The sequence below is a fragment of the Aspergillus thermomutatus genome (assembly GCF_002237265.1).
Source record: "Aspergillus thermomutatus strain HMR AF 39 chromosome Unknown NODE_32, whole genome shotgun sequence".
NCBI classification, from domain to species: Eukaryota; Fungi; Ascomycota; class Eurotiomycetes; order Eurotiales; family Aspergillaceae; genus Aspergillus; species Aspergillus thermomutatus.
The window spans coordinates 45,827-57,061 of record NW_020798081.1 but is presented as its reverse complement, the minus strand read 5'-3'; the positions used below and the strand labels follow the sequence as shown (position 1 = coordinate 57,061).

Below are 11,235 nucleotides of genomic sequence, written 5' to 3'. Positions count from 1 at the left end.
AATAGTGACTCACTTTGATTGCATTAAGCCTTTGCCAGGATGTCGGCGACCTGAATCGGTCAAGTTTGACAAGGCTTGGTGAGTGAACCGTTATGGAGCCATGCGGATCAGTCTCTTTAAGTTTGATGGCGCTTGAGATGAACTCCAAGCCTCCAACAGTTGATCTTGTGTTTTGATCCCAAAGCGGAGCAAGGACGGCGACTCGGCGAGGCAAGGGATCGTCGAGAGTTAGTGCTTACGCTTACGCGGCATCGCAAGAATAATGGCTTTCAGGCAAGCTTCCAACACTCGGAAGTACTCCTTGGACTTGTTTGTTAATTGCTTTAGGCCACCCAAGAACACACTGTAGCATGTAAGCTAATTATTATAGGCATATAGGCAGATTATTTGCTTGCAAGTCATTTCGCAGCCACGATTCTGTGGTGTCCTTGTTTGATGAGGACAAGCGTTCTGAATGCATGGCGAATCGAACACATTATGCCAGGCTGGGAAAGCGAGTCCTGCATCTGGTCTATATCAACAGGAGAAGAATACAATAGGTGGGGGCGTTGTGTGATGTTGTCAAAATCCAACCCGAGGGCCCATTGCTGTCTATTCGACTGCGCTGCGAGGTAGAAAGTTGGTATAAATGATCAGGAATGTCTCCCAATCGATCGTATTAGCCGTGGGCTTCGCTTGCACAATCAGGGAATGTGACGCAGCCAACTTCTCAGAGCTTCTCGCGCTTGAGATTCAACACCTTTCTCCCGCCAGAAGTGGCCGGCCCCGTCGATTTCGACGGACTGAAATTGACTTTGAGCCGCTTGAGAAAGATCACTGGCCCATTTGCGTAGCTTGTGGGCGGAAGTGAATGTGTCATGATTCCCGTAGATCGCCAGTGTTCTGTGTGAGCAGAGCTGGTCGGCTGGCTTCGGGCAGAGAACCTGTTTACTCTGTGTAGGGGTTTTTACTGCGAAGTCTGACGAGAGCTTCGAAAACAGTGTGAGAAATAGGTTGACAGGAGGCAGAAGAGGTGAAACGAGAAGGTATGAAATTGTTGTTCGAGTAATATCCTCAGCAGTCGTGCTGCCTTCTCTGGAAGCGAAATTGCTTGATGTCGACGGCAAGTCTGAGCCTCGAACACTCTTTACCGACAGAGCCGAGAGCTCCTTCGCAGATTGGCAAATTTGGTGAAATGATGTAGCGCTATTGCCCTCTGAAAACAAGCGCGCTACCACATCGACTGTTGGTAGATGTGAAGCGACCATCGACCCGTAGGAATAACCTCCTAGAATGAGATGAACATCTGCAGATGCGCCTTTGCAGTCATCAGCTGATTCGGCCGGTAGAGCAGAGCTCGAATCTTGGTCCCTGTCCCCCTGTCGCGTGTGACCTTCTTTCAACGAATGCAGGTAGTGGAGCATAAATCCGTAGAAGGAAACATAGTCCGCCAATTCAGGCTTTGCTGTCCAGCTCGTTCGACCTCCAGATCCACCAGCTCCGCTATTGACAGTGTCAATAAAATATCTTTGAAGCAATGACATGGAAAAGACATGGCCCATCCTGAAGACTCACCGAAAGTTGAAGGTGGCCACAACAAAACCGCATCTCAGGAGCTCCCCGCCAATAAAGCCCACAACCGGATCATCATAGCATCCTCCAAGAGGCGCATATGGATGGGCTACTATCGCGCCTCGTATGCGCCACTTGCGAGCACCATCCGACTGCTGCACCTCGAGAGGCAAATAGAGACGGCAGTCTAACTCAGTCCCGTCGTGAATCGAGGGGACGTTGAAGCTGTAAGTCGGGGCTGGAAGATGCATCTCAATGGACACCGGCTTGGTTTTACTTTTGTGTCCCTGCCCTTGCTAATAAGTACAAGCTATGTGGCAGTCTGTGGCGGTTGGCTTGTCAAGATAAAATGAATGTATATAGTTGGGACTAGTGTTGGGTTGGCGGAGGCGAGTCGGAAACTCGCTGTGCACGGTCTCTTTATCTATGTATGGCTCCAGAATCCAGAGGCTTCGTTGGTGATTGAGTCCAGCACCACAACCAGCTCCATCCTGAAAATACCGATGGCTAATTACTATGGCTGGAAATCATGGATTGAATGAACAATGATCGTCTTGATCAATCAGGCTACTATTGTGGATATCATGACTTCTACTAGCCAGCATCAGCAAAAGATCTATCAAAACTAACAGTTCATGCTATTTACGACAGAAATGCTATTATAGAATACGGATGTTTATCAGACTTAGTATTTAAGCTTCAGGGAGCAGCCAGGCGGGATCGGGCTCGTCATCCTCGTCATCCGACCTGAAATTCGCCTCTGGAGACCTGTGTTCTGCATCCCTGAGTAGATCAGCTGGAGGTTCGGGATTGTCCACCCCAAGAGGATCTGTCAGTGAATCGTGCTTATCGCTAGGAAGATGTGCATTTGTTGTTTCTCTTTCTGGGGCGGGCGATTTGTCCTCTGCAGCCGCATCGAAAGCGTCAAAAAGCATGTCTCGTGCTTCGCGCAGCGCCTCGAGCTCCGCTCCAATACAGCATGTGAGTAGCTTCCAATTCTTCTTCTCTGCAAGATTCAGATGCTGTTCCACACGATTGGTCGTTTGCTCCAGATCCTCTACAACAGATTGAACCTGATCACTTTCCCTATCAGCTTTCGAATGTCCACCTGGCTCAAGAAGTTGCGATTGTGTCTGGATCGACCTGCGCATCGCCGACCTGAGTCGCTTTTCAAAGCCTGAGACTTCCCCCACTACCTGCTTCCATACACCTCCACCTTCCTCAAGAGCCTGGATCTCAGCGTCTACCTCCTGTTGCTTCTTCCGTAAGTCGACTTGCTCTGTTGTCCAATGTTCATGGGCAATCTCAAGAGTGCGGCGCTTAGGATTGAGGGAGTAGAATGTTGAATGACTGCTGCTAAATAAGTCAGGCTTGACAGGAGGGTCTTTGAGGAATTTCTCGATGTCCGATTCCACAAGAGACAGAGAAGCTTTGTAAGAGGACAATTTGGATTCCATGGCATTCTCCATTTGTGCAAGTTCTCGAAGCACAAGCCGATGCCTTGCTTTCATTTCAAGTAGCCTGGTTTCCAACTCCCGAATCTCTGTCTCAAGCTGATGGCTCTCCTCAAGCAGCTCGTTTGAACGGTGGCTCTCGTCATTATCATGGATTGTTGATATGGCATTCTTCAAACCAGCTCGTTTGGTACTAAACTTGTCAATCTGTTCGAGAGCATCCGTCCGTTCGTCAAATCGAAAGCCGAGTATTTCGCGCTCCTCCTCTTTCAGTTTCAGCAAATCATAGATCGATTTGAATATCCCTTCCCGTGCTTCACGTAGCCCAATCTTCCTTGCGACAGGTTGTCGGACAGGTATCGTCGACGGGCTCTGCAAGCGACTCAGTTCGGTCGGAGTAAAGTTTTGGTTGGAGTTGGAGTCAGTATGAGGCGTTCCTGCGAGGCCTGCTAGGAGACCGTCACCCTGCGCGTCAATCAAGGCCTGTAGATTGCGTTGTATGTGTTTCGTCTGGCGGTCAATGTAGAGAAGGGGGTCTCGCTCAGACGTAGGCATTCTCAGAGGCAATGATAACAGATTCTGCTTCGCGTTCTTAGGAAATATGGCTGACATTTCAGAAAATAAAATATGATCATTTGGAGGTGTACCCTACACTCTCTGTGCGTTGTATTTAGAATCCGACTTAGCTAGACTTCAGAGGTAGAAAGGGGACATATAGCCTCCTGATGGTTGCCAAACCAGAAAGAAAGGAAACAAAAGAGGAACCTGAACACCGCAAAACGCCAGATAACGCAAGGACAGAATGATTATTGCGAAGGTGTCATGTTGGCAGTTTGGCTTTATGACTTTCCCTGACTGTTTTCCCATTCCATCATCAACTCACGTGACAAGTCTAGGGGGTTCTGCAGGAACCACGGGCGCCTTTCGTCAGCTTCAACCGTTGACGTGTGCCTCACTGCTGTCGGAAGCTTCCTAATCAACTCACAGCTTCCTTCTCTCATCTGCATCCTGCTTTCTGTTTATTTTTGATTTACTATCTTTCTGTAAATTTTGTATAACTCGGTATTTGCTCTCTTCCGAATGCTTTTGCCCTAGATTCGAGCTAATTCCATTGTTCTGAAGCTCCATCTCGAAGCTATCGCCTCATCTCTCGCGATAGCAAAGCCGACCCCTTCCATCAACTCCAAAAATCCGGTCTTGGAAGCAAGACATATCATTTAAAGATGGTCGGACTTGCTTCGGCCGCCGGTCTCGTTGGCTTTCTCTCTGAGCCCGATCCGGAGTTGAGGGTCTTCGCTTTGAAGACCCTCGATTCTCAAATCGACCTCCTCTGGACAGAAGTTGTTGACGCAGTGCCCCAAATGTTCGTCATTCCGTCTATTATCTGCATAGATTTGGATTTCCACATCATGATGTGGAAAATTTCTGCGGGAGAGCTTTGTCGCTAACCGACTCTTGACGTTTAGAGAGGCGTTATACGAAGATGAGTCTTTCCCGGAGCGGGAGCTCGCCGCTTTAGTTGCGGCGAAGGTTTACTATCACCTCCAAGAATACATCGAAAGTATGGTGTTCGCTCTCGGAGCTGGGAAACTGTTCAAGTTGGAGAACGGTGGCGAGTTCGAGGAGACAATCATTGGTAACTTTGGCATACTTCAACTGATATAGTCTTCGACTGACCTATGTTTTCTCAAGCCAAATGTGTCGATACGTTCATCTCGCTGTCTGCTGCCCAAAGACCCGCCGCAGGCGACCCGTCTGCCAACTTGAACACCTCATTCCCGACGTCGGGTGAAGGAGCCACGAGCACGTCCGCCAGCCTAACATCTCCCATCACGCCATTCTCGCAGTCCACATTGCCTTCAAAATCATTGCTTTCTCGGCAAGAGGTGCCAGGTTTGGACGCCGCTCATCCGGGAGGCGAAGACGTGACTGTCAAACATGATGAAACCTCTTTGGTTTTGAAGCGGGGAGTTCAAGGCCAGCTGCAAGCAGTCATCGAGCGTTTGTTCGAGCAATGTTTCGTCCAGAAACGTTATCGTCAGGTCATCGGAATTGCCATCGAAGCGAAGAATTTGGACGTGCTCCGCAGGACCATTATTCGGGCAAGCGAGGACGAGAACAAACAGCACGGTGAATCCCGTCGAAGCGAAGAGCTCATGGAGTACGTATTGGATATCTGCATGGGAATCGTGCAGGAGCGGGCTTTTCGCAATGAAGTATGTCTATATCTTTTTTGCCGTTATTAGGCCTTTCTCCGCTAACAACTGAATCAGATCTTGAAACTCATCCTCGAACTCCTGAACGAAATTCCTGCTCCAGACTACTTCTCGATCGCTAAATGTGTTGTCTTCCTGAATGAGCACTCCATGGCGTCTGTCATTCTTCGACAGTTGGTGGAGAAGGGCGATGCCAGGTCACTTGCCGTCGCCTACCAGATCTCCTTTGACCTTTACGACAATAGCACTCAAGAATTCCTCAAGAAGGTTCGCGAAGAAATCGCAGAACTTGTACCCGAAGCACAGCCAGCCGACATTAATAAGACGGAGAGTCAAGAGGAGCCCAAGGAATCTGATCCTTTGCTGCAAGACCAGTCCAGTTCGGAGCAATCAAGGTCTCTTGGATCGAATGATCCCCAGGCGAAGTTATCGGATGAAGCGCGTACAGCATTTAAGAATATACTTGACATCCTCGATGGCATAAAATCTATCCAACTCAACCTCGAGTTCCTCTACCGGAATAACAAAGCCGACATTGCCATCTTGAACAAGGTCCGCGATAGTCTAGAGGCTCGGAACTCCATCTTCCATACAGCAGTTACTCTTTCCAACGCCTTCATGCATGCTGGCACCACACATGACAAGTTCTTCCGAGACAATCTGGAGTGGCTGGGCAAGGCTGTTAACTGGTCCAAGTTCACGGCTACTGCCGCGCTGGGTGTCATTCACCGTGGTAATCTGAGCCAAGGCCAAAAGCTCCTGCAACCCTATCTCCCAAGGGAACATATTGCTGGTGTTGGCGGGTCGGGCTCTGTTTACAGCCAGGGTGGATCACTCTACGCTTTTGGACTGATTTATGCTAACCATGGTGGAATGGCTGTTGATATGATTCGTGATCACTTCAAAAAGGCTACGGAGGAGGTTGTTCAGCACGGTGGAGCGCTAGGTTTGGGTGTTGCAGGCATGGCCACTGGTGACGAGGGCATCTATGAAGATCTTCGGAACGTTCTCTACACTGACTCGGCACTCAATGGTGAGGCTGTCGGTTTGGCTATGGGCTTGGTCATGCTGGGAACCGGAAACATGAGAGCTCTTGAGGACATGATTCAGTATGCTCACGATACGCAGCACGAGAAGATTGTCCGTGGTCTGGCGATGGGTATGGCCTTGATCATGTATGGCCGCCAAGAGAATGCTGATGAGCTGATCAACGGCCTTCTGGGCGACCCTGATCCGACCCTCCGTTACGGTGGTATCATGACCATTGCTCTTGCTTACTGCGGTACTGGCAGCAACAAAGCTGTCCGCAGGCTCCTGCACGTTGCCGTTAGCGATGTCAACGATGACGTTCGTCGTGTGGCCGTTCTCAGCTTGGGTTTCATCCTGTTCAGAAAGTACCAGAGCGTGCCTCGGATGGTCGAGCTGTTGTCCGAATCTTACAACCCTCATGTGAGATATGGTGCGGCGATGGCGCTCGGTATCTCGTGCGCTGGTACAGGGTTGGATGAGGCGATCGACCTACTGGAGCCCATGCTGAAGGATTCCACCGATTTTGTCAGGCAGGGCGCCTTGATTGCCTTGGCCATGGTTTTGGTTCAGCAGAACGAGGCTATGAACCCCCGAGTCAGCAGTCTTCGTAAAGCCATGATGAAGATGATTGGAGACAGGCACGAAGACGCCATGGCCAAGTTCGGCTGCGCTGTGGCTCTTGGCATCATCGACGCCGGTGGTCGGAACTGCACTATCAGCCTGCAGACACAGACAGGCAACCTCAACATGCCCGGCATCGTTGGCGCGGCCGTTTTTATTCAGTATTGGTACTGGTTCCCCCTCACTCACTTCCTGTCGCTCAGCTTCACCCCAACTGCTGTGATCGGCGTGGATCAGAAGCTTGAAGTTCCTTTCTTCAAGTTCCATAGCAACACGAGACCTAGTCTCTTCGACTACCCTCCAGAGCAGCAGGTGAAGGCTGAGGAGGCGCCTGAAAAGGTCAAGACTGCTGTGCTTTCCACGACCGCTCAAGCGAAGCGTCGTGCTCAACGTCGTGAGAAACAGCAACGGCGTGAGAGCATGGATGTTGATCAGACGCCTACGACACCTAAAGTGTCGGACCAGCTCCCCGAGAAGATGGAAACCGACGAAGGTGCTGAGAAGGGTGAGGAAGAGGCCAAGGAAGCAGAGAAGGGCGCTGGTGAAGGTCCGAAGAAGAAGGTGGAGCGGGAGAAGGTCGGATATGAGCTCGAAAACATGTCCAGGGTTCTTCCTGCTCAACTCAAATACCTCACATTCCCAGACCCGCGGTACGAGCCGGTAAAACGGGTAGGTTCTTAACCAAATCCTGTCCATCCCAGAATAGTGCTAATTTTGCATCAACAGCCTACCGGAGGAGTTGTTGTTGTGTTGGACAAGAACCCCGAAGAACCACGAGAAACGATCGAGATGAAAGCAAGCAAAGAAACCAAACAACCCGCAGCGACCGCAGAATCGCTTCAAGATCGGCTGCAAGCCGCCATTGGCGCTGCGGCCTTGCAGACCCCACAACGCGATGCTGGTCGGATGCCTCTCGGTGCGGATCCCACCGCAGCCGCAGGGGCAGCGGCCGCCGCGGGTGTCCTGACCGCTGTGGATGAGGATGAAGAAGGTGGCGAGGAAGCCCCTGTGCCGGAGGAGTTTGAGTATGAATCTGATGGCTTCGAGGAGTAAACGCTGGCATAGTGATTGCATATCTGGACGGCGGTTGTACTACTAGATTAATGATGATTTCGCTTTTACTTTCAGCGAGGGCAATGAGAACTGCTCGTGCTTGAGGTTAACACTCCGCTACTTGGACGTCAAGCCTTAGCCTGTTCACTTGGTAGATCATAATGGTATACGATGCTTTCCGCAATGCTGCATCTTGTTCCGATCCTTCCGGACGGTTCGTTGCACTCAAGCTACAGAAGACCTTATAGTAGTTGCGACCAAGCACTAAGAAGCTGGAGGGTCCATCAAAAAAAAAGATATAACTCGAGATTTCGTTACTATTTATTGCAACAGATGCATATGTGCAGCAGTAATCGTTACTGTCAAGTGTCAAACTAAGAACCACATGGACGGAGTGTTCCATTTTAGCCTTTTAACCAGCGAATCGGAGATATCTTGGTGCTATGTATCTACCATACTGAAGAAAGCCATCCTGATCCATGATCCATGTCTTTGAACCAGTTGACCAAAATGAGCCGATGAGAGGCTTGGAGCAAATTCACATGGGAGGTGCTCCTCAACAGTAGATAGAGACTTCGCGCTGATTGCTCAATCTGGACTAACTCGACATCACGTGTGGCTGGCTACTACCTCGGCAGTTTCCCAATATGGGCGACCGGCACACGTGCTACCATGACGCAGGCGGACACTCCACAGCCAATAGCAGAACACACAATCACCAGTGGATGACCCTGCAAAGCATCATCTGGCCGAGGTGTTTCGCGTGTGCTGCAGTTGATCCTTTGGGCGACATGGCAGCCAGCCAGTCATCAGTCATCATGGCTAAGGTATTGTTCGCTCGCATTATTACTATCGCTGGGAATGTGCATGTGAAAGAAGGCCGAATACCACCCTGCAAAGCGGCACTCTTCTTCTTGTCGTCAATAATCTACCGAACAATAATAAGAACTAAGACTTGAGAACTGGTTCAGTGGGCTCTTTTGGGCTGTTCCTCCGAAAGGGATATCCACTACCTGTACATTTTTCACGCCATTACTGGCTGCGCTGATCAAGCGCAGTCATATCATCACTTCTCGTCCCATGTAAGCTGGACCCCCGAGGTGGAGAGATCCGCTCGTTGTCCCTAATTATTTCCTAGGCCTATATCTATCCCCGAATCCTCTCCCTCTCTTGTCTCTTACCCCGGATTGTTTCCTTGTCCCTTACTTCTTTGTCCTTCCTCTGCCCCATACCCCAGATAGCTTGTGGTGCAAGAGTCCCTTATTCTAGCTGCGTGGGTTGCAGAGATATACACTAGTCTTGTATCTATACTTCCTTTTCGCTCATAACATCTGTTTATATAGACAATCATGTCCAAAATATTCTCCAAGGACGCCGTGGCGTCGCATAGCAAGCCAGACAGCCTCTGGGTTATCATCGATGAGGATGTATACGACTTGACCAAGTTCCAGGACGATCACCCTGGTGGAAAGAAGAGTATGTCATTGTCACTTTCTCGAGCCGAAATTTAGCAGCACCGGCGCTGACAATGCGCATCTAGTTCTCTCGCGAGTGGCGGGCAAGGATGCTTCGAAACAGTTTTGGAAATACCACAATGAGGGGATCCTGAAGAAGTACAAGGACCAGCTGCAGATTGGTTCTCTGGATTCTAAGAAGGCTGCTGCTCCTGCCCCTACTCCCGCTAGGAAGGAGGCGCCCAGGCCTCAAGCTGCAGCGCCGGTTGATGTTGCTGCAGCGAAGTCCGACGAGCCCTTGGAGCCTTACGGTGAACTGATTCCTTTCGCGGACCCTTCATGGTACCAAGGTGTATGTTTCCTCTCCGATCATCCTCCTTACTGCGGTTTTGAACCGTGACGCTGATCTTTTGAATGCGTTTAGTACCACTCGCCCTACTTCAATCAAACTCATGCGGCCCTCCGCGCGGAAGTCAGACAATGGGTGGAGACCGAGATTGAGCCCTACGTTACCGAATGGGATGAGGCCAAGAAGGTGCCCGACAGCATTTACAAGCAGATGGGTGAGAGAGGATATCTTGCTGGTTTGTTGGGGACTAAGTACCCCGTCAAACACGCTCGCAACAGGGTCCAGTCGGTTGCGCCTGAGAATTGGGATCTCTTCCACGAGATGCTCCTTACGGACGAATTGTCCCGCGCTGGCAGTGGTGGTCTGGTTTGGAACTTGATTGGTGGCTTCGGTATTGGTTGCCCGCCTCTGGTCAAGTTCGGTAAGAAGGCTCTGGTCGACAGAATCCTGCCCGGCATTCTGGCCGGCGACAAGCGTATCTGTCTCGCCATCACTGAGCCCGATGCGGGCAGTGATGTTGCCAATTTGACATGTGAAGCCAAGCTGTCTCCTGATGGCAAGCACTACATCGTCAATGGTGAGAAGAAGTGGATCACCAACGGTATTTGGTCCGATTACTTCACCACTGCTGTTCGTACCGGCGGGCCCGGTATGAACGGCATCAGTGTTCTCTTGATTGAAAGAGAGGCGGGTGGTGTCAGCACCAGACGGATGGATTGCCAGGGTGTGTGGAGCAGTGGTACCACCTACATTACCTTCGAGGACGTCAAGGTTCCCGTGGAGAACCTGATTGGCAAGGAGAACCAGGGCTTCAAGGGTGAGTTGTTACCTCCCGAGTGTCTCCAAACCAAATACTGACTACGTTCTAGTTATCATGACCAACTTCAACCACGAGAGAATTGGTATCGTCATTCAGTGTGTCCGCTTCGCTCGTGTTTGCTACGAAGAAGCCATGAAGTACGCCCACAAGCGTAGGACCTTCGGCAAGAAGCTCATCGACCACCCTGTCATTCGCATGAAGCTGGCGCACATGGCTCGCCAGATCGAAGCAACATACAATTGGCTGGAGAACGTCATTTATCAGTGCCAGTCCATGGAAGAAACTGAAGCGATGCTCAAGCTGGGTGGTGCCATTGCTGGTCTTAAGGCTCAAGCGACTACCGCTTTCGAATTCTGTGCCCGTGAGGCAAGTCAAATTTTCGGAGGTCTCAGCTACAGCCGCGGTGGTCAGGGTGGCAAGGTTGAGCGCTTGTACCGTGATGTTCGTGCCTACGCTATCCCTGGTGGAAGCGAGGAGATCATGTTGGACCTCAGCATGCGCCAGAGCTTGCGTGTGCACCAGATGTTCGGCATGAAGCTGTGATCTTCCTTTCGCTGATTCTTGGATATGAGATTGCAAAGTATATAGATATCCACCTTTTGCTCTAGCCCTGTTTGCAAGTTGCGGATTGTGTTGTCATTTTATTTGGTTTGTTTGTACCATATGAATATAAGTTGATTCTAGCTTT

At 50.4% G+C, this 11,235-nt stretch overlaps 4 protein-coding genes across 4 annotated transcripts; 2 read left to right on the top strand and 2 right to left on the bottom strand.

Annotated features, from left to right (window-relative positions):
• Positions 1–683: 683 nt before the first annotated feature.
• CDV56_106114 (uncharacterized protein) lies at positions 684–1,802 on the bottom strand (the record flags this gene model as incomplete). Its single annotated transcript, XM_026759733.1, has 2 exons — positions 684–1,482; positions 1,555–1,802. The coding sequence occupies 2 exons, from the start codon at positions 1,800–1,802 to the stop codon at positions 684–686; spliced, it is 1,047 nt and encodes a 348-aa protein (XP_026616911.1).
• A 441-nt stretch (positions 1,803–2,243) lies between these two features.
• Positions 2,244–3,560, bottom strand: CDV56_105999 (uncharacterized protein; the record flags this gene model as incomplete). Its single annotated transcript, XM_026759618.1, has 1 exon — positions 2,244–3,560. The coding sequence occupies one exon, from the start codon at positions 3,558–3,560 to the stop codon at positions 2,244–2,246; it is 1,317 nt and encodes a 438-aa protein (XP_026616910.1).
• Positions 3,561–4,228: 668 nt separating this feature from the next.
• Positions 4,229–7,924, top strand: CDV56_105693 (proteasome regulatory particle base subunit RPN2; the record flags this gene model as incomplete). The annotated part of the gene is made up of 5 exons (XM_026759312.1): positions 4,229–4,368; positions 4,472–4,641; positions 4,698–5,221; positions 5,279–7,540; positions 7,598–7,924. 5 exons carry the CDS (start codon positions 4,229–4,231, stop codon positions 7,922–7,924), a joined length of 3,423 nt encoding a protein of 1,140 aa, XP_026616909.1.
• Positions 7,925–9,273: 1,349 nt separating this feature from the next.
• CDV56_105445 (putative acyl-CoA dehydrogenase) lies at positions 9,274–11,090 on the top strand (the record flags this gene model as incomplete). Its single annotated transcript, XM_026759064.1, has 4 exons — positions 9,274–9,400; positions 9,465–9,730; positions 9,803–10,544; positions 10,597–11,090. 4 exons carry the CDS (start codon positions 9,274–9,276, stop codon positions 11,088–11,090), a joined length of 1,629 nt encoding a protein of 542 aa, XP_026616908.1.
• Positions 11,091–11,235: the final 145 nt, after the last annotated feature.